The following is a 23,046-nucleotide window of genomic DNA, read 5'->3' as shown; positions in this document are numbered from 1 at the left end:
CCCAGATAGTTTCCCAGGTATCCAGTAGAACTGGTTCACCAAAATTCTGCGCCCATTTAATCATACAATCCTTAATTAATTCTGTTTCTGAATCCAATTCCACTAGAACCCCATAAATTCTCTTAATATGAGTTTGTCTTTGATCCTTCGCTTGCTTAATAAGATTTTCATCTTCTCTGAGGAAACCCACCTTATGGTCCATCTTCCATCTATCTACTAATTGCCTATATTGAAACCAAGAATAAATAATATTTTCATGTGCTAGCTCTTCCAATAGTTTAACTGCCAGTTTTGTCCATCCCATCTAAGTAACTGTGTATAAGACACCGTATCCATTTTGACACCTCTTTTCATCCCCTCTATCGCATGCCAAGGTATAGCCCATAGTGGTATTTTAAAATCACTTTTATAATATTTTTTCCAAACCCTAAGTAAAGAGATTCTTATAATATGAGATTTAAAAGCCCGGTCCACTTTTTTATTAAATATTAAATAGGCATGCCAACCAAAAAGTAAATCCCATCCCTCCAAATGGAGTATCTCCAAATTTGTTAAATTTACCCAATCACTAATTAATGTTAAAACCACCGCATCATAATATAATTTCAAATTCGGTACCTTGAGTCCACCTCTCTCACGGGAGTCTTGCATGATTTTAAACTTTACCCTTGGTTTTTTCCCTGCCCAGATAAATTTGTTAATACCTTTCTGCCATTCACTTAAATTAATCTCATTCTTCAAAATCGGTAACATTTGAAACAAAAAAAGAAACTTGGGTAGAACATTCATTTTTATCACTGCAATTCTTCCCATGAGAGATAATTGCAACTTCTCCCAATTCCTCAAGTCTTTCTGTACTCTAACCCACAACCTTTCATAATTATTCTTAAACAATTTTGCATTAGAAACAGATAAAATCACTCCCAAATATTTTAGCTTATTAACAATTTCAAAACCCGTCAAATTAACCAAAATCTGCTTCTCCCGAATAGTCATATTTTTAGGTAGGATTTTAGTCTTATTAACATTAATCTTAAAACCCGAAACCAAACCATAATGATAAATCAACTGTAATAACTTTACTACAGAATAAGTAGGTTGCGACAAAGTAACCACCAAGTCAACCCTTTTTTATCGGCTTGTGCTTTGTATGCCTGCCCAGCTTCATCTAGTGCTTTTCTAACTATTGGCCAGGTGTTTTGTAATTGTTCCATCCATTCTTTCAGTGATGGGATCGCCGGTTCGTTTGGAGTTAATTCTGGCATGGGGTTGAAACTTTGACTGGTGGCTATTTGAAAAGGAGTGTAACCTGTGCTGGAGTGGATTGCATTATTGTAGGCAACTTCTGCAAAAGGGAGTAAGTCCCTTTCTGTTGGAAATTAAGAAAACATCTTAAATATTGCTCAAGTACTGAGTTCATTTTTTCAGCCCCCCCATTTCCTTATGGGTGATGGCAGTCCCTGAGTGGTTCCTAAGAGGGATAAAAATTCCTTCCAAAATGCAGATGTAAATTGCACTGACCTATCAGAGATGATGCGTTGGGGTGCCCCATGCAATCTGTAAATGTGCTGGACAAAAAGTTTCGCTAAGGCTTTTGTGGAGGGAATCTTTTGGCAAGGGATAAAGTGCACCTCTTTGGAAAACAACTCCGTGACCATCCATTCCCATTGCTTTCTGGCAATTCCACTATAAAATCCATGGCTATTTCCCTCCAGGGAGCTGAGGGATTTGCCACTGTTTGTAATAGTCCTGGCGATTTCCCTTGCAACCTCTTTGCAGTTGCACATTTTGGACAGCTGGCCACGTAGCTTTCTATGTCCTTTTTTATGGATGGCCACCAAAATTGCCATTTAATTAAGTGTAAAGTTTTTACAAATCCAAAATGCCCTGCTGATTTTGTGTCATGGCAAAGCTGCATGAATGTGACTCTTTGGGTTGTTGGTATATATAACTTTTCCCCTACCCAAGGTAACCTGTTTCTCATTGTGCACACATTTTTGTTTTTCTGGAACCATTCATCTGTTTCCAAACTTTTCCGGAATTCAATTCCAGTTTGGCTGTCCAGTTGTGATTTTAATTTAGCTTGGGTTCTGGTGGTTACTGGTGCTGCCAGTTGTGACTCTGCCATCATTGGTTTAGAGTCTGTGGCTCACGTGCTGTTATATTGGGGCATGCGAGGAAGTTCTTTATCCCCAGTAAATGTTTGAGCTTAAATTGGAACTGGTGAAAATGCTGGGACCAGCGGGCTTGTTTGGGATTGAGCTTCCTGGGTGCTTTCAGGGCTTCCAAATTTTTGTGATCAGTCCACACCTGGAAGGGCATTTTGTTGCCTTCCAGGAACTGTCACCACGTGAGTAATGACCAACATAACCCGTATGCCTCTTTCTCCCATACGGGCCAGCGCTGTTCTGTTTCCGTGAGTTTCTTGGATGTATATGCACAGGGTTGCAATACCCCTTCATCGTTTTCTTGTAATAGAACAGCCCCCACTGCCACATCACTTGCATCCGCCTGTATTACGAAGGGCCTATCCATGTCTGGGTGCCTCAGTACTGGTTCGGCAGAAAAAAGTCTCTTTAATCTCTCAAACGCTGCTTGGCACTCCATTGTCCATGTTAGTGGCTGGCTAGGTTTTACTGAGGATGCTCCCTTTGTTTTTAGTAAGTTAGTGAGGGGCAAATGAGGGGATGAATTGGCGGTAAAAGTTTGCAAAGCCCAGGAAACTTTGTAGTTGCTTTCTTGTGCGGGGTGGTGCCCAATCTAATACTGTTCTGACTTTCTCAGGGTCCATTTCAATGCCCTGGGGGGATATGCGATAACCTAGGTAGTCTATCCTTTCCTGGTGGAATTTGCATTTCGAGAATTTGGCATATAGGTGGGCGGCTCGCAATTTCTTTAAAACCACTCTAACTAGGTTGACACGTTCCTCTTTTGTTTCGGTGAAGATAAGAATGTCATCTAAGTAAACAAGGACCCACTTAAACAGGTGCTCCCTTAGAATGTCATTGATTAATTGCATAAATAGACCTCGCAGGATCCCTGCCCCAGAGGTTGTTGGGTGTGAGTCCCTTCTCTTGAGGTTGGATTCAAGGGTTCAGTTGGGCTTGTTGTTGACATACCTGCCTCCCAGCTATGTGACAACAGCCCTGCCCGAGGTGCTGGAGGGGGTAGCCGGGTTGGCAGTGGAATTCCCCAGGCTTATGGTGCTGAGGGATTTCAATCTGCCGTCACTCGGTGAATCCTCCGGTGTGGGTCAGGAGTTCATGGCTTCCATGACAACCATGGACCTGACCCAGATAATTCAGGGTCCGACCCATAGGGGAGGACACACGCTCGACTTGGTATTCCTCTCGGGGCAGTGGAGATGTGATTTCGATTTAAGAGGTATAGTTACTTCTCCCTTGTCATGGTCGGATCACTTCCTGTTGGGGTTAGATTTCTTGGTCCTACTCCCCCACCGCAAGGAGGCGGAACCGATTAGGTGGTTCCGCCCCAGGCGTTTAATGGACCCGGAGGGGTTCCAAATAGTGCTTGGGGGTTTTCCTGATTCCCTCCTCCACGAACCAGCTGAGTCCTTGGTTGCTGCTTGGAATAAGCTGGCATCAGGGGCGTTAGACCGGATCGCGCCTTTGCGACCTCTCCGTGATTGTGGATCCCGGAGGGCACCTTGGTTTACCGAGGAGCTACGGGAGATGAAGCATCAGAAGAGACGTCTAGAGCGACGCTGGAAGGCTAGTAACTCTGAATCCAACCGGACACTTTTAAGAGCCTATATTAGGACTTATTTAGTGGCGATATGAGCGGCAAAATGTTCGCATTTTTCCGCACTTATTGCGTCTGCAGAATCTCGCCCCGCCGCCCTGTTTAGGGTGACCCGTTCCCTACTTAATGTTCGGGAAGCCGGGGAGCCCTTACAGGGTAGGGCGGAAGAATTTGTGCAGTTCCTATCAGACAAAATCGCTCGGATTCAGACAGACCTAGACTCCGATTGGGCAGGGCCTTCTGAGATGACCGGGGCAGGTCTTAGCCCAGTTTTATGGGATGAATTTGAGTCTGTGACCACTGAGGATGTTGACAGAGCGGTGGGAGCGATGAGCGCCTCCACTTGTTTATTGGACCCGTGTCCTTCCTGGTTGGTCTCGGCCACTAAGGAGGTGACACGAGGCTGGCTCCAGGTGTTGATCAACGCTTCGTTGAGGGAGGGGTCTTTCCCGCAATCCTTGAAGGAAGCGGTTGTGAGGCCCCTTCTCAAGAAGCCTACCCTGGACCCGGCTGACTTAAATAACTTCCGTCCAGTCTCCAATCTCCCCTTTTTGGGGAAGGTTGTAGACCGAGTGGCTTTGGATGTTGTCTCACAGGATCATGTTAACTGTCCAGTGTTGACTCTAGCAGGGGAAAATATATCCCCTTCGAAGCGGGTTCGCAACTTGGGTGTCCTCCTTGATCCACAGCTGAAATTGGAACATCATTGACAGCTGTGGCTGGGAGGATCTTTGCACAAGTTCGTCTGTTGCACCAGTTGCGACCCTACCTGGACCGGGAGGCTCTCCTTACAGTCACTCATGCCCTTGTCACCTCACGTCTGGACTACTGCAATGCGCTCTACATGGGGCTACCCTTGAAAAGTATTCGGCGACTACAGTTGGTCCAGAATGCAGCTCCGCGAGTGATAGTGGGTGCTCCTCGGTACACCCACGTTACACTTATCCTCCGTGAGCTGCACTGGTTGCCTATTGGTCTCTGGGTCCAATTCAAGGTGTTGGTTATTACCTTTAAAGCTCTATATGGCTCAGGGCCAGGCTATTTGCGAGACCGCCTACTACCTCATAGTTCCCTTCGTCCGGTTAGATCCCACAGGCTGGGCCTCCTTCAGGTCCTGTCAGCCAAGCAGTGCCATTTGGCGGGGCTGCGGGGGAGGACCTTCTCTGTGATGGCGCCCACGTCTTGGAACCAGCTCCCCCCGGAGATTAGGACCGCTCCCACCCTGTTGGTCTTCCGTAAGCTGCTTAAGACCTGGCTTTTCCGGCAGGCCTGGGGTTTATAAAATCTGACCCCTGGATGATTGTTTTTGTATTGTTGTTTGTTATGTTTTATGTGTTTTTTATTGTTAGCCACCCAGAGTCCTGCAGGAGTGGGGCGGTTTATAAATTTTAAAAATAAAATAAATACTGCGGGGCCTCCTTGTAATCCAAATGGCAAGACTTTGAATTGGCAGCACCCCATGGGGCAATTAAATGTGGTCTTCCATTCATCCCCTTCCTTAATTCTCATGCGATAATAAGCTTCCCTTAGGTCACAGGTCGGCAACCTGCGGCTCCGGAGCCGCATGCGGCTCTTTGAGCTTTCCCCTGTGGCTCCCAGCCTCCTCTGCCTTTGCAGAGAGAGACAGAGACAGAGAGAGGCAATTGCACTTCCCTGCTTCTGTGTGTGTGTGTGTGTGTGTGTGTGTGTCTGGGTGTGTGTGTTTTGTGTGTGTGTGTGTGTGTGTGTGTTTTGTGTGTGTGTAAAAGAGAGTGCACTCACAGTGTTCTCCGAGGAGCTGAAAAGCTTTCTGGGCGGAGCTCCTCCCTTTGCTGCGTCTCTGAAGGAAGCAGGAAGCAGGAAGGGCAGGAGAGAGCTAGCTAGCCCAGCTAGGCTGACTCAGGAATTCTGGGAGTTGAAGTCCATGAGTCATAAAAGAGATGAGGTTGCCTACCCCGGAGGTTGTTGGACAACAGCTTGAGGCTTGCCAGGTGAGCAGCAGATAGGAGGGGGGGGGAGAGAGAGAGAGAGAGAGAAAGAGAGAGAGAGGGAGAGAGAGAGAGTGGGGGAAGAGGAGTGGCAGACCAAGGGCAGATAGAGAGAGAGGGAGGGAGAGAGACCCTTTTGACATCTAAAATGAAGATAACACTGCATATATCCTTTTTTTACCTGTGTGTGTATGTAATTTTATTCTCTTAAAGCATTCTCTTGGTGATCATTGTTTTAATAGTATGGATATTCCCAAGAGTCATATTTTTACTTTTATTTTTAATGTGTATATGTGTGTGTGTGTCTGTATGTGTGTGTGTGTGTGTGTATACACATACACACACACACACACACACACACATACACATACACACACCTATAATAAAGGTAAAAAAGGATATATGCAGTGTTATCTTCATTTTAGATATAAAAAGGTTTTTGCGGCTCCCAGTGTTTTGTTTTTGGTGGGAAACGGGTCCAAGTGGCTCTTTGAGTGTTTTGGGTTGCCTACCCCTGCCTTAGGTCTAGTTTAGAAAAAAATTTCCCTTTCGATAGGTGTGACAGCCTTTCATGAGGGGCAGAGGGTATAGGTTGCTTTCACTGATTGTATTCAGGGCCCTATAATCCACGCATAAACATAAAGAGCCATCCTTCTTCTCTCTAAAGAGGACCGGGGCAGCCACTCTAGATTTTTTTTTATGAATCTTTCCATTTCCTCCTTCTCCTTTGGGCACATGGAGTATAATCTGGGCTTCTGGGCTTTTGCCCCAGGCTTGAATTCAATGGCACAGTCTGTGGGTCGGTGGGGGGGAGAGCTCATTCTCCCTCTCCTCACTTAAAACTTCAGCAAAGTCTCTGTATTCCTCTGATATTTTTGGTGGTCCCTTTTCCTCCCCCATGGATGCTTTTTCAGTTCTTGGTTCTGGTAGTCCCCTTTGGGGTTTTAAGTCCATAGGGTCCCCCTTAGGGAATTTGATTTCTGCCATCCTCCAATTCACCCAGGGGTTCCATTTTTTAAACCATTTCATCCCTAAGATCATTGGGCATTCCATACCTGAGGTCACCACAAACGTTATGTCCTCTTCATGGTTGTCCAGGGAGAGGTGTATTGGTAAAGTGGCTAGGGTAGCTGGCACCCCCCCTGCTATGGATCCATCTAGCTGGCCAAATGAGATTGGTTGTTCCAGTCTCCTGGATGAGATGCCCAGATTCCCCACTAGTGTTGGGCTAATGAGGCAGCGGGTGCAGCCAGAGTCTATTAAGGCTTTCACCTTCACGGCTTCGGGCATGGGGGGAATTAATATAGTCACTGTCTTGAGGATGGATGCGATGCGTCCATTTACCAGGGGTTCGCCCTCCGAGCTGTCGTCTGAGGTGTCCACCGGCCCTGCGGTGTAGGCTGGAGTTCTTTCCCCCTGATGAGCAGAGGTGGGGGGTTCCACAACCTCCATCATTCTCATGGCCGTTTCTTTTGGCTTAGCTGGAGACTTTCCGGATTTGCTGATTGGGAATCTGTCTGAGTTGTGCTGGGGGGCCTTTGAGCGGCATTCTACAGCTCGATGCTCTTCTCTTCCGCACTTGAAACACCCCATTTGCTTCTTGGCTGTAGCCAATGGTTTCACTGGTTCGTGTGTCAACTCAGGCGGGGAACGGTTCCATTGTTTTCCTCAGCGATGCCTCTTCAATATGTCGATCTCTGCTTCCTCTGCCAAGACGTACCATTCCTCAAGTCGATGTGGGTCCCCTCGGGGCAGGCAAGCGTCATATAGATCATAGTTTAGTCCGTCTTTGAAATGGCCAAGGAGGATGTCTTCTGGCCAATTCAGTTTGCTGGCAATGGCCCGGAATTCTTGTGTATATTCAGCCACCGGGCGTTTGCCTTGCCTCATCGTTTTTATCCTTTCACAGGCTTTGCGATCAGCCAGGGGGTCTTCAAATCGTTTTCTCAGAGAGGACATGAAACGGTTGAAGTTACTGAGTTCTGGGGCATTGGAGTCATGCAAGTTGACCACCCAATCTACAGCCGGTCCGTCCAGGGCAGATTGCACGATCCGGATGCGGGCTCTGTCGCTGGGAATGTCCTGCCTGTTTCTCCATGTAGCTGAGGACTTGGGTTAGGAAAAACCCCAAGCGTGTTGGCTCCCCTTTGAATTTCACCTCCAACGGTGGACGTCTTGGAATGGATCGGTGCCTCCGTTGTTGGTGGTAGTGTCTTCCGTCCAGATTGCCATCTGTGGTCCGGTAGGGGGTGGGGACTACTGGATCAGCAGATGTCCCCGGGGTTGCAGGTTCCACGTCCCCCTCGGTGTCTCTCCCTTTGCGGCTCCAGGAGCTGGGGCAGACGTAGGGCTCAGGATTCTCCTCTCCTAGGGAGCTGAGAGTTCTCTTCATCAGGTCAATAGCTTTCTCTAGGATCCAGTGCGAGTACGGTGCCCAGCTCCCTTCCTCTTCACTTGCGTGCAGGGATTTCTCCATCTCCTACTTCCATTCTGGTTGCTTGGCCCCCCCGTCTCAGGGTCACCTTTCTTTTTTTTATTATTAAAAGTTTTAGAAATTTTTTACAATATATAACCCAAAACCCTCCCATCCCTCCCCCCTCCCCCACTTCCCAGAGCTGATTACAGGGTTACAAATAAACAATCATAATCTAACTAACATTACCCAACTCTACTAACAATCAAATCCATAACATACTTTAACTCCTTTTTCAAAACAAATATTAACAAATTAAAAATAAAAATAATGATACAGTTAAACCAAAGCTAAACATAGTATAAATTCAATCATATTAAACTATTAATAATAACCTAAAATCTACTCGTAAGCAAAATAATACTTTTCAGTCTCATATTTTTTTTGAATATAATTAATCCATCTTCTCCAGACCAAAATGTATTTTTCTTGTGAATGGTCCTTCAAATAAGCGGAAATTTTTGCCATTTCTGCTAAGTTAGACGCCTTAAGTATCCATTCTTCTTCAACATCAAGTTAATTTCTTTAACATCAAAATCAACCGTAATACCCAACAAAAACAATTGTGGAGTAAACTTTATCTTTCTCTTAAAAATCTTTTGAATATTCCACCAAATCTTAATCCAAAAAGCTTTTATATCTCTACAAGTCCACCAAATATGAAAATAGGTTGCATCTGAGCTGAGTTGCATCTGAATCTCCAACATTTGGGCTGTAAATTAGGATACATGCGGGACAACTTTTGGGGCTCCAAATGCCATCTATAAAACGTTTTATAAAAATTTTCTCTTAAATTTTGCGCTTGAGTAAAATTTACATTTCTAACCCAAATTGTCTCCCATGTATCCAATAAAATTGGTTCTTGAATATCTTGAGCCCATTTAACCATACAATCTTTAACTAACTCCGTTTCAGAATCTAATTCTATTAAAACATTATAAATTCTCTTTATTTGGGCTCGAGTTTGATCTTTAATCGGTTTTACCAAATTCACATCCTCTAAAGTAATTCCAACCTTTTGATCTAGAGTCCACCTCCCTAACTATTGATTATACTGAAACCAAGAGTATACAATATTTTCTTGCTTCAGCTCAGTTAAAGACTTTAATTTCCAATCCTTCCCTACCAAACTAAGCAATTCCTTATAAGAAATCCTGTCCAAATTCACACCCCTAGATATTCCCTCTATCCCGTGTCCAGGAACTCCCCAAATTGGAATTTTATAATTTAACCTATAATAATGCTTCTTCCAGACATGCAACAAAGCACTTCTCAAGATATGGGATTTAAAAACCTGGTCCACTTTTTATCATAAATTAGATAAGCATGCCATCCATATACTAAATCCCATCCCTCAAGAGAAAGGATATTTTTATTTGTTAAATTGAGCCAATCTCTAGTCAACGTTAAAGCCACCGCATCATACTACAGTTTTAAATTAGGCGCCTTAAGTCCTCCTCTTTCCCGTATATCTTGTATAATCTTAAACTTAACTCTTGGTTTTTTCCCTGCCCATATAAACTTATTAATCCCCTTCTGCCATTCCTCCAAGTTAGCATCTTTTTTCAAAATAGGTATCATTTGAAACAAAAAAAGAAACTTTGGAAGAATATTCATTTTAACTGCTGAAATTCTTCCCAACAAAGATAACTGTAGTTTTTTCCAATCATTTAAATCCTTTTGAACTTTTGCCCATAATGTCTCATAATTATTTTTATACAATTTAACACTAGAAGCTGTAATATATACTCCTAAATATTTAACCTTTCTCACTATTTCAAAACCTGTTAATTTAGCCAAAATATCCTTTTCCTTCATAGACATATTTTTCGATAATATTTTAGTCTTAGTATTATTTACCTTAATGCCAGAAACCTTGCCGTACTGAGTTAAAATTTCAACCAAGTCCCTAACCGAATCTTGTCAGTTGAGATAATGTCACAACCAAATCATCAGTGAAAGCTCTCAACTTATAATCATTCTTATTTATTTTTATTCCCTTAATTCTAGATGATTCTCGAATTTTAATAAGTAAAATCTCCATAGTTAAAACAAATAACAATGGGGATAAAGGACATCCCTGTCTAGTACCCTTTTCAATATTAAATGCATCTGTTAATCCCCCATTAACTATAATTTGTGCAGATTGTTGTTGATAATGGGATCAATGATATAAATGCCCTTCTCCAATTGGAGGTACCTCTGCTCCTAACAGAATATTATTTAAAAGTTCCTTCAATGGTTCTATCATTTCTTCAGATAACATTTTATAATAAATTGCTGTTAATCCATCTGTACCTGGAGCCTTACCAACCTTTAATTGCTTAATTGACCAAATGATCTCTTCAGAAGTAATTAAACCATTCATCTCATCTCGTTGATCATTTGAAAGTCTAGAAAAATGTGCTTCCTGTAAATACTTTTCTATATCTGAAACTTGTATACCTTCGCTGGCATATAACTTTAAATAAAAATCTAAAAAACTCCTTTTAATCACATTTTGTTGATATACTTCTTTACATTTGTAATTTATTTTCTCTATAATCCTTAATTTCTGTTTCTTTCGTAGTTGGTAAGCCAACCACCTACCAGATTTATTTGCATTACAAAATGTATTATGTTTCATATACCGCAAATTAATTGCAATCTGATCAGTTATTAACATATTAAATTGCTCCTTAAGCATAGTTATAGAAACCTTTAAATTATTGTCCAGTGGATTTAAAACAAGAGCCTTCTCCTTACATTTAATCTCTTCTTCCAGGTCTTTACGTTTCTGCATCTGTTTGCGCTTATACGCATTGTTCATATAAATCAAAACACCTCTCATGTATGCTTTACTTGCATCCCACACCATTGGCATCGAAGTACCCTTATGCATATTTAAAAGAAAAAATTCCTTTAAATAATTTCTATATTTCTTTAAATTCTCCTCATATCTAAATAAATTTTCATTAAATCTCCAAGTCCTTCTATTCCAATAGATAACTCCAACCATACAGGACTATGATCTGAGAATATTCTAGGAAATATCTTGGCATTCTTCACCCTAGAAAAAAGACCATTAGTAATTTAAAAAAAGTCAATTCTGGAATACGATTAATGCCTGTCTGAAAAAAAAGTGAAGTCTCTTTCTTCAATATTCCGTTCTCGCCAAATATCTCTAAGTTCCAGATCATCCTTCAAATCAAAAAAAGATTGAGATAGTTTTGCATGATTGGAAGATTTGAAAGAACCCTTCTTGTCCTTATTTGAATCTAAAACACCATTCCAATCTCCCATCATAATAACTGATTTATAATCCAATTGAGTTAGTTTCTGATATATAATCTTATAGAAATGTTTTTGTTGTTGATTAGGAGCATATAATCCAATGATAAGACATCTCTTACCATTTAATAATAAATCAATAATAACATATCTTCCTTGTGGGTCAGAGTTAATTAACTTCGGAAAAAAATATTTCCTCACATAAACAACTACCCCTCCTTTTTTCTGCGGAGCAGAGGCTGCAAAATGTATTCCCAGTCGAGAATTGATCAAATACTTTTGGTCCTTTAATGCAATATGAGTCTCTTGCAAACATATAACATCATTCTTGTGTTGTTTCAAATAATGAAATACTTTCTTTCTTTCTGTGGTGAATTCAAACCATTAACATTCCATGTCAGGAACTTTGCCATCTTTAGTAACTTGAAGCCTTCGGAACACTGCATGTAAGTCTGCAGTCGATGACCTTTTTGGTCTTGTTCCTTCCACTGGCTCAGAGGTAGCCACTTGTGTTGTAACTCCAACCTCTACCTTTTGTTGTTCTTTTTCTCTACGTTTATGGGCTGCACGAGTCATTCTCTGTTCCCTTCGGTCTTCTTTTATCTCCAAACTCTGCTGCATAGATTCAACCAACAATTCTTCTCCTACTAATGACATTGCTCCTACAGCCAACTGTCCTTCAGACTTGCCTTCATTTCTTTTAGATCGTGGAGACTGTGGTGCACCTGCCTTCAAAACAGAAACATAAAAATCTCTTGCTTTTAAAATTGTGTTAAGTATATAACGTGTACCAACATAATTCACCACTATTCCAACAGGTACATCCCATCTGAATTGGATCTGTCGTTTCTTAAGCTCCTCAGCCAAAAAAGCAAAATCCTTTCTTTTTCTAAGAATTTTTAGAGGTATTTCTTTTAGAATTATAACATCTTGAGCTGCAATTTGAAATCTTTGCTTATAAAAAGCCTGTATAATTTCATTACGAAGTGATCTTCTGGAAAAATAAATAACCACATCTCTTGGTAAATTCCTCTGCCTCACAATCCATGAATTAACTCTAAAAAAAATTTCTATCTCTTTCAACATTTCTTCAAATTCACATCCCAAAATGGAGGCTAATTCTGCTGCAATTTCTTCTTTCAAATTATCTTGCACATTATCCTTCAACCCTCTTATTCTCAAAGCATATTCCATATCTCTGTATTGTGACATTATAATTTCATTCTGTGGTGCATCAACTTTTTCAACTCTGTCCTCTAATCTTTCAACACTTCCCACCACCTCATCCATACGGTCGTTGAGGCGTTCTACATGAGCTGCAAGTCCCTGGAGAGCCAGCACAATATCTTCTCTCATCTCATTATTTTTCTGCTCCAAAAGCTCTGCTGTCTCATGTTTATTCTTTTGTGCAGTTTTCTCCAAAGCATCCTGTAAAACATCCTATATATCTTTAAGTGTGAGAGCCTGAGATGGGGGGAGGGTGGAGGTGACTTAGGCTTTGATTGCTGAACAGTCTGGATAACTGGAGAAGAGATTGAGCTTTTAGGAAGAGAAGAAATTCCATGGCGTTTTGAAGCCATTTTCCAACTTTTCTTTTAAAAAAAAAGCCACTTCTTATAGCAAAATAAAATAAGGGGATAATAAAAACAAATCCCCCATACATAAGAAAAGAGAAACTAACTCTTTAAATAAGTAAAGTCTGTTACAAGTTTAAACATTGTTGCCAGATGAAAGTGAAAGTGAAAGTGAAAAGATTCCTCCGCCATTTTTTTCCTCCCTTCTTTTTTTTTTTAAAGTAATAAATGGAGAAGATATTACTTCTTTCTTGAGTTAAAGTTCCCATCACAATTCTGAGAAACTGGTTGCAGGCATTCTAGACAGGACTTGGGGTCCAAGTTCTCCCATTCAAGGTTTTAAGGGTTTCCCCAGTAGCCCACCCCATCATCCCCTTCTTCCAGTGACAGTCCCAGGCATTACATTCCCACCCCCTTTCTCTCACTGCTGACAGGAGGTAGACTTCAGAGAGGAGTACATGAAAGGTAATAGCCCCATTCTTATGGTTAGTCCTTTTGGTGGTATCCACATCCAGTCTCTTTGAAGTGTACTGAAGGAAGTGAGGGCCATAAAGCCCCTTTGTTCACCCCCTTCCCTTCATCGTATGACAGAATCCAGAGAAGGCAGGAATGGGGTTTTCCATAGTTGATAACTAGAGATGAAATATAATTGGATTCTGACAGTCAGCTTGGTGGGAGCAGAAGAAAACATGGCTACTTTCCCTAGCTTTTCAGTAGCACATCAAGAAGCTGAGCCTTTTATGGAGATGTTTGTCTTATGAACGTTGTTTTGAACCCTTATTAGGCTCTCCCTATGATTGGGGGTTGATCTTGATCTGTGTTCTGAATGTGGGCAGAGAGATCAGGGTTGTCATTGTGTCTGCTTGTTGGTACATGGTATTCATCAGTAGCAAAGAGTGGAAGAGCTCCACGCCATCACACTGGCTGGTCAGTAAGGGAATTTGGGGCCGACTCATTATGAAACTAATTTCCTCGGCTGCATCTTGGATGGATGTGGGTCTAGCAGGGCTGAATGCTCTCTCCCATTCCAGCTTCTCAGCTTGGACAACAGGATGAAAAATAGTTGTAGCATCTAATCTTGCCTCAGTCAGATCATCCCACCTAGACCACTGCTCTTGCCAACTGGGCTGTGGCTTCAGACATTGCTTCAGATCTGAGGAGTTCCACTTTTTCTTCAATTGGCAGCATTTTGAAAGAGTCCTTTGGTTGACCTTCTCGCTGCGAAGTATTAATCAAATTCTTCTTTGGGGCCATTAATACATTCTTCCCTTTTGTTCTACAGGGTTGCTTTATCAGTTGCTGTGCTGAGAGTCAAACTGTTTGCTTTCTGGAGTGGTCAGGCAGTAATGAGTGACTTAACTTCAGGTCTTAAGCAACATGGCTTGGGTAGAGTTCAAAAGAGGTCAGGAACAGGCTTCAAATTGAGCAGAATGCAATGCCCAACCCTTTCCCTGCTAAGAGCTGTGGTGGTGCAGCGGTAAGAATGAAGTATTACAGGCTACTTCTGCTGACTGCCGGCTGCCAGCAGTTCAGCAATTTGAGTTTCACGGGCTTAAGGTTGACTCAGCCTTCCATCCTTCCAAAGTGGGTAAAATGAGGACCCAGATTGTTGAGGGCAAGATGCTGACTCTGTAAACAGCTCAGAGAGGGCTGTAAAGCACTATGAAGTGCTTTATAAGTAACTGTTCTTGCTATTGCTAAGCCATTTTGTGCTGCAAAGATCGGCAAGGCTCCTGTGATGCCCAGCAGCCTTTACATGTGAGGGTTTAATGGACAGCTTTATTAAATTGGTCACAAAACCAAAGCTCTTCCTGGAGCTTTGACCCTCAGATTTGATCCGGGAATCCATGGGGTAATTGGGGAGGCTTCCTCTTGCTGGTGGAAACGTTCCCCCTAGTCAGCTTGCGGACAACTTGCCACAGCCAACTCACCACAGCCAACTCATTGCCGGACAACTTGCCATAGGACACTCGCTGTGGGAGAATTTAACAATTCTATTTAATTATTTAAAATAAATAAAAAATATTTTGATTTTTGCCATTCACATTTCATTCTGTCTATCATTTTGCATTCTTTCTTCAGTTATTCCATTATTTCTTTGATATTAGTCCTGTGGTGAGCTGGTTGCCACAGAGTTATCCTACAGCAAACTGACCACAGCAAGTTGACCGTAGCAAGGGGGCCTTGGTGAATTGTCACAGACTCATCAGCTTGGTCAAGCGATCCAGGGAGGAAGAAAGCCCATCCAGTTTCTCAGTGGTGGCAAATAATTCTTGGAAAATTGAAGTCCTAGTTTTAGCTGTTAATTGGCCCTCACTTGTCATCAAGTTGGCATAATTTGGTCAAGCAGAAGGTTGTTCAGAAATAGATTATTTATAAGATTTTAAGGCTACCCGTCTGAACAGCAGCTTTATTTAAAATCAAAGCTAGAATATATTATAGAATATAGAACTTATTAAATCAGAAAAAAAGATAACCAAGTGGGGAAATCAAGCACTTTATCAGCTAATCTACATCATTCAATGGGATCAATCAGAGCAACCCCCTCCGTTGGATTTATTGGATGGATAGAAACAACGAGAAAAAGGTGGACCTTTTGATCACCAAACCCATGAAGAATTTGATACGGGATAACCAACACTTTGAATTTCATCTGGAAACTCACTGATAAACACTGTAGCCCATTTAGCAGGTTTGTTACAGGGTGTTGTACTGAGGCATATCTGTAACTCTGCCATTGCCTTCTGGTCCAGTTGTAGCTTCCGAATGGTTTTCCAAGGCTGCATCATGTCGTAGAGCTCACTGCTTACCTGCAGGCAACTCTGAGAAGAGACCATTGCTCCAGGAAAGGGTACAGTTGATGCACTAGATGGATCTGGGCAACAGTCTTCCTGTGCTCTTTGGACAGAAGCTGAGACCAGGAAGGCCCCCAATCATGCCCCAAGGCCACCCCATTGAAGAATCTCGGTCACTGGCAGACCCAGGGCTGTCTGGGTTTGGCTCAAGCCAGTTCTTCCCATTCAGCCTCCTATCGATTGGCGACAAGGCCATGACTGTCTCACTTGGTGAACTAGGGATCAAGGTTGAGTTTCATCCGCTTACTGAGGATAAGTGACCCTATGTCAAGAAACCTCTTCCCTTAGCAGAAGAAGGCGAGAACGAGTAAGTTGAGGTCTGTGGCACCTTGCACGTCAAAGGCAATCTTTGGGTTTGACCTTTCCTCCCGTCCCTTAGCTGCTCCTTCCATACCATACTGAGCAGCTGCAGGGAGCCCTGTTGCTTTAAGGTCCCTGATACCCCACACGTTGCTTGACCCATTGTGTCCCCAACCCCAGTGGGGCTAGTGACATTCCTAGAAGACATTCCTCTTCTCCATGTCTGAAAAGCTCTCGGTGCAGGGAACGCAAAGCTCTTCACTGTCCAGCAGGTGGTCAGTTCCACAAGTGGCTTAACAGGTAGACGCTGCAATTGGCAGATGGAAGTTAGTTTTCCCATGGAGACAAATGGGCATCCTCTTTGCACATCTCTTTTGGCAAACATATCATTTCAGTCTCAGCTGTGTTTTAACACACATCTTGTGTAGATTTCCTAGGTATCCTTCGGTTCCATCAAAACATATAGCTTTATCGTGATAATTGCATTGCAATTCTGTGAGGTTGAACCCAAACTCGTAATATCCTTTTGTGCTTGTTCACAAAGTAAAAATTCTAGTGGTGTGATAGATTTTGAAAAAAATCAATATTAAAAGAGCAAATTTTAAACTAACTGTTGAAAGGGTGTTAATTTAACTTTAGCCCTAATTCTCTTTGGCAGCCAATTTTGAGGCAACCTGGTCTGTTGCCAGATTTATCTTCACTGGAACTGAAGTGCTTCAGGCAGGCAGGGATCCACCCCACTCTGCAAGTGGGCCACTTTCCAAGCTCGGGTTTAAAAGGTCAACGGATCACAGTTTGGATGCCCAGATTCTTGCAAGCAATCACAGAAGTGAGATTTCACACACAGTGCCTGCAAGTTTGCAAGACCTTTCACAAGGTTGCCGAGACATCGTAAGTGACCAACTGGATGCGAACTCAGGCGATTGCTGAAATGCGATTCCAGCGATTGGAGGAGCAGTCTGGAGCTCTTGCAACCCTTGCCTCCCCCCCCCCAACAGACTTTGTCATGCTTTTTTCTGCTTTCCTTCCAGGTGTTGATGGGGAAGAGGTCGGATGACCGCGGGGACTGTGGTCATCACCGGCGGAATATTAGCAACTGTCATACTACTGTGCATTATAGCTGTTCTCTGCTACTGCAGGCTCCAGGTACTGGGTTTACTTCATAACATGAGTTTTTTAAATTATTTTTTATTACACTTCTGTGCCTGGGATAGGGAGGAGCTGTTGTGTTACAAACATGCTCTCTCTGTTTTTCTTGGGATTTGGGGGAGACTGGTCCATTTGGCCACGATTTTGCATGGTCAGAAACTATGTTTGTGTAGTGGATGTGTGTCTGAGAGAGTGGGGGCTGCTGAGGAATGTGATTTCATACATTTATTGTATCGTAAGAGTTGCTCTTTCCCTGTGGAACCGTCTGCCCATGTGCTTCACTTGCCAGCTGCCAAAAGGTCTTGCACACTTGCCAAAAGCCAAGATTTTGACAGTGAGACTTGTTTTGGAGCACTTCTGGCAGTCTAAGGAATGCGAAAATTGGCATTTGCTGCTGCCGCTCACAGTCAAATGACCACATCAGAAAAAAATCAAACCCTTTTTGTGCAGAGCATCCCAGGTCGCCTCCCTGCTCCCTCTTTCATTTGCACAATCCGATGGAGGAGCTGCCCCTGAGCGGCTGGTGCAAGGCAGATGCTTCTCTTCCAGTGGTCTCTTCTGATCTTGTACAAGGTGCTACCTTTAGAAGACTCTGTTGAGGCAGGTCAGTTGGGGAGTTCCTTTTATCATTACAATTATGCAGCCACATAATTTGCCTGCTTCTCAGAATACACAAAAAGAGAGTCCCTCAGGCCAGTGGATGTGACGGGGGAAGGACGATCGCCAAATCCTTGACCCTGGAGGGTAGACTTAGAAATGGAAGACAAACTGGTCAACCTTGGTAGTTTTTGAAACTGCATTTGTACTTATGGTTTACAGCTGGGCAAAATAGTTTTCCAGAATAATCTGGAGCTAAGAAGGCCCACTACATCACCCTCAAAGTGCTTCTTTGATTAAGTTTCTTCTGCTGGGGTCAGATACCTTCAGAGAGAAGGACAAATGACTTGGAATAATCAGATCCTTGCTGTTCCTTGTGGCCTTTGCATCTCACATCTGAGGCAGAGCAGGAGTCTTTTGGATAAAGCTGAAGGCATATGATGATAGGGCCCAAAGATGTGGCTTGTTTCTGCCGAGCAATCCAGATGACTAGGCTTAGGCGAGAGATCAAAAAAAGATGCTTCCCAAGCAAACTCTGACCTTAGCGAAGAGACCAGAAGGCCCAGTACAATCCCTGGGAAGACCACAGAATGCAGTCGGCAGTTAATAGCAAATCTCAGAGAAGGGCATGGAATAGAGAATCCTGTGTTACTATGAAAACCAGTCTTTGTGTTGGGCAAAAAGGACATTTGGTGCCCTGCTCAATAATATAAATAGCTTGGGCCAGCTCAGTCAAGAAGGGAGGGGAGAGGAGGAAGAAGCAAGAACTGTGTGCTGGTGGAGAATATTTGGCTCCCAGATGAGGAGAGGAGAATTCACCAGGATCCAGCTCCAACAGAGGATTCTCATCCTCTAGAACAGTGTTTCTCAACCTTGACCATTTTAAGGCACGTGGACTTCAACTCCTAGAATTCCACAGCCAGCATTGCTGGCTGTGGAATTCTGGGAGTTGAAGTCCACATGCCTTAAAATTGTCAAGGTTGAGAAACACTGCTCTAGAATTAGTCAGCTGTTTTGAGTCTGGAAGAGGTCTCCAAGCATCCTGCAGTGCTCCCTGGGCCTCTCAGCACATCTGATGCACCTTGGGCCTCCTTCTCTTCCATGGTGCTTTTTGTGCCCTGACTGCCTGAGACGCAAATTTGTCATGTGCAAGGAACATCCTCCGGCAATGATAAGTTAGAAGCCAGCAATCAGAAGAAGCTCTCTGTGTGGAAATCATGTTGATGCCCAAACCAGCAAGATTTGTCCCATGGTGAGTGGGGGCCTCCAGCAGTAAGAGGACTACCACTCCACCCCAGAGAGATGCTGCTCAGGCCACTTCTGGGCAGACACTTCAGGAGATTTGATCTTCCAGATTAGAATTTAAGAACAGGGGTGGATCCTGGAAAGTTGGGATGTGCTGGGGTCAGCCATGATCCCCAAATAGGACACGTGAGGCTTTTATCCACAACTGCAGAAGCCAGAGAACCTCCGTCTAGGTGCTTCACTGGAGGTCTTGCCTTGCCAGGCTTGGTCTTCAGGACTGGACAGGCTGGGAACATGGCTGGCACCAAGGACCTTGCACTAAACGCATTTAAATCTGGGATTGGAGTCAGATCAAGCCATATAAACTGTAATTTCTTCACACACTTGGGCCATGGCATTTGTGGTTTTATGGCAAGTTTATTGCTTTCAGAAGTTGTGCGTGCTCTATCACTGGAGGTTTTCAAGAAGAGACTGGACAGCCATTTGTCCAGAATGGTATAGGGTGTCCAGATTGAGCAAGGAGCTGGATTAGAAGACCTCCAAGGTCCCTTTCAATCCTGTTATTCTATGTCAGAGTCTTACAACCTTTCATGAAGTAGTCTCTGAGCATGGGCAAATTCCAAATGGGGAAAATTAGGAATGAAACTACAAAAGATTGAAAACATATAGAAAAAAGCAGAAAGCAAACATTTAGCACTAAAGAAAATCTATTGATGTGCTATGCATAATGCAGAAGTTTACCAAGTTTGAGGGGAGGGAGGAAGCAATGGATCAACTGCAGGGAAGTCCAAATATTGGAGGGCAGAAAAATGGGCACCCAACAGGAAAGGCAAAATACAAAAAGAGCAAATATTCCAAGTTGGAACCTTTCTAGGGAGGATTCCTGAGGTTCATCTTCTTGAGGTAGAGAATTCCTCATTTGCTCATTCATTTCCTATCCTCAAAAGTGAAAAAAAAGAGATCAAGGCAGTAAAATGGCAGTAAAATATCTAGAACATTCTGAACCGCTAAATTAAAGCCTAGGCGTATCCACAGTACAGGAACTGATGTGTAATGCTTGCATTTAGAATATATAATATAGCTCAGTGGCTTCAAGAATATAATAATATATAATATAATATAATATAATATAATATAGTAATGTAATGTAATAATATAATAATGTAATGTAATGTAATATAATATAATATAATAGTAGAGCAGAGCAGAGCAGAATTGAATAGCATAGAATAGAGTAGAATAGAGTAGAGTAGAATAGAATTGGAAGGGACCTTGGAGGTCTTCTAGTCCAGGTACCTACTCAAGCAGGAGAACCTATACCATCTCAGACAAGTGACTGTCTAGCTTCCTTAAAAACCTCCAGTGATGGAGCGCCTATGAGTTCTGGAGGCAAGCTGTTCCACTGGTTAATTGTCCTCACTGTCAGGAAGTTTATTCATGTACAGATGTATAAACTAAGCAGGTTGAGATTCTTAGGGTCAGGAAACCCATCAGCTGGTTTGTGTGTGTGTGTGTTGGGGGGGGGGAAACACCAGCAATATCACCTGCATGCAAAGATGTTCAGTTAAAAAAAGGTAAAAAACATGTGTTTAATTACTAAAAGCAATTAGATGGAATGCTGGCTGAATAAATACTGAATACTAAATATTGAAAGAATATGGTTAATTGACAACATAATCCCATGAAAAATTTCTAAAAACTCATGGTAGAGTGACTGAATTAGCCTATTTTGTGGTTTTGCTAAATACAGTGAAACATAAAATCTTTGTGCATCAAATAACAGCTCCTTATGACATTTAAATTAACTCTGCTTTAGCGCATTGCATAAATACAGCCTTCAACTGTCTTCTAGTTAAGAATTGCTAAGATTGCAGCTTTGATTGATTTCAACTTGATCCTACAATCTGATGGGATTCCACCTTTTGCCAATGTAAGAATTCACTAGGGTTTCCAACTTGCCTTGGCTAACTTGCCGTGGGACAACTCGCCATGGTCAACACATCACAGGACAACTAGTTGCTGGACAAAAGTTACACTAATATCAAATAAATGGTGGAGTAGAATCATTAAAAAGGGAATGCAAAAGGAGGGATAGAATGAAATGTGATTGACAAAAATTAAAATATTTTTTGTTTATTTTAAAATAATTACATAGAATTAAATTGTTCTGCAGTGAATTGTCCCATGGCAAGTTGGCCGTGGTGAATTGGCTGTAGTAAGTTGGCTGTGCGAGTTGTCAGAAAGGCAGGTGATCCTGGGACACTGCAACCGTCATAAATGAGTTGACTGTTTTCCCCTTCCCTCTCGCTTGAGCAGGGGGTTGGATAAGAAGAACCCCAAGGTCCTCTACTGGCAGGGCTGGGGTGCCAGTGACGTAAGGTCTAATTGTGTGCCCCATTGCTGCAAGGAGGACCTCCTGGCTAGACCTGGCCAGGAGAACTGCTTTGGAAGCAGTCTCGGTCTGCAGGTTGTTCAGCTGAAAGCTGCAATCAGGAGGCTCATGCTTGGAAAAGAGCATGACAAAAACTGGGGAGAAGAGAAAAAGGAACAGGGTTCAATTGCAGGGCAAATTCCTGGAGCAAGTGGGTAAGACTGAGATCCCTCAGCCTATCCACCGTGAGCTTTACGGTGAAGGACTGAGGAGGCTCCCTGTAAAGCCCTCCTCCCTCCTCTCCCATGCTGTTAGCTGCCCTGAGATGGCCAACAGATTTAAGTTGGAAAACCAAGGGCTGCTGCCCTGCAAATTAGCCCCGGTGGGTCCAGGAAGACCTGCTTTTGCCAATTTGGGTTGCCTGCTGCGGTTAGATAGATAGATAGATAGATAGATAGATAGATAGATAGATAGATAGATAGATAGATAGATAGATAGAGCTCTATTTCTACTGGCTGCACAATGTGGGACCTGACGTTGCTCTGATCTGGATCTTCTGGAATCAACTGAAAATTATCCACAGGAATTTTCCAACCCAAAAAGGGAGATGATGTTACCTAGTTTGGTAATGAAATGGCTGCAAGAGAGTCCGACAGGTCCCAGAGAGCCCCAAGGACCCCAAGGTGAGAGGTCTCAGTGTAGGAAGGTACAGGGATGGGGTCTAATGGGCATGACTGAAACCTGATGGGATGAAAGCTCAAAGTGACCCTGGTCTACTAGGTGTAAAAGGCCTAGCTGAGGAGGAAGGTGGTATGGAGGCTGCATGCAAGAATTGTAGCCGAGGGAGGACCCTGAGGGCCTTGGCTGCCCCAAGGGAGGAGGCTACAGGGGAGAGTCTTAGGGAGGTTGCCAGGCCGGGCCTCCTGGGAAAAGAGGAGGGGGCCACTGCAGACTAGTCCTCTTGACGCAGACCCTAAACACCCTTCTGGGATGTGTTATTAAGCAGGTGATTGTGAGCAGTTATTTATTTGATTTGTTTATTTTTTACATTTTTGAACCCAGCATCTCCCTCAGATTTAGAATAGAATAGAATAGAGCTGGAAGAGACCTTGGAGGTCTTCTAGTCCAGCCCCCTGTTCGAGCAGGAGAACCTATACCATCTCAGACAAGTGGCCATCCAGTCTCTTCTTAAACACCTCCGGTGATGGAGCGCCCATGATTTCTGAAAGCAAGCAGTTCCCCTGGTTAATTGTCCTCACTGTTAGGAACTTTCTCCTTAATTCCAGGTTGCTTCTCTCCTTGATCAGTTTCCAACAATTGTCTTTCCCTCTGGTGCTTTGGAGAATAACCTGACCTCCTCTTCTTTGTGGCAGCCCCTCAAATACTGGAATACTGCTATCATGTCGCCCCTATTTCTTCTTTCCTTTAGACTAGCCAGACCCAAATCCTGCACTGCGCCACTTAGTAGAAAGAGGCAGTTGAG

General features: G+C 43.1%; 1 protein-coding gene across 1 annotated transcript in view; it reads left to right on the top strand.

Moving 5' to 3' along the window:
- Positions 1-23,046, top strand: part of FAM163B (family with sequence similarity 163 member B) — a 56,816-nt gene that overhangs the window by 31,314 nt on the left and 2,456 nt on the right. The window contains exon 2 of the mRNA XM_039357897.1: positions 17,233-17,347. Coding sequence (XP_039213831.1) covers positions 17,255-17,347 — 93 coding nt within the window. The 5' untranslated portion in view covers positions 17,233-17,254. The remainder of the gene's footprint in view (positions 1-17,232; positions 17,348-23,046) is intronic.

The sequence above is a fragment of the Crotalus tigris genome, unplaced genomic scaffold (assembly GCF_016545835.1).
Source record: "Crotalus tigris isolate CLP2741 ecotype Arizona unplaced genomic scaffold, ASM1654583v1 scf7180000018958.179846, whole genome shotgun sequence".
Lineage (NCBI taxonomy): Eukaryota > Metazoa > Chordata > Lepidosauria > Squamata > Viperidae > Crotalus > Crotalus tigris.
This window is presented reverse-complemented; position numbering and strand designations above follow the sequence as displayed.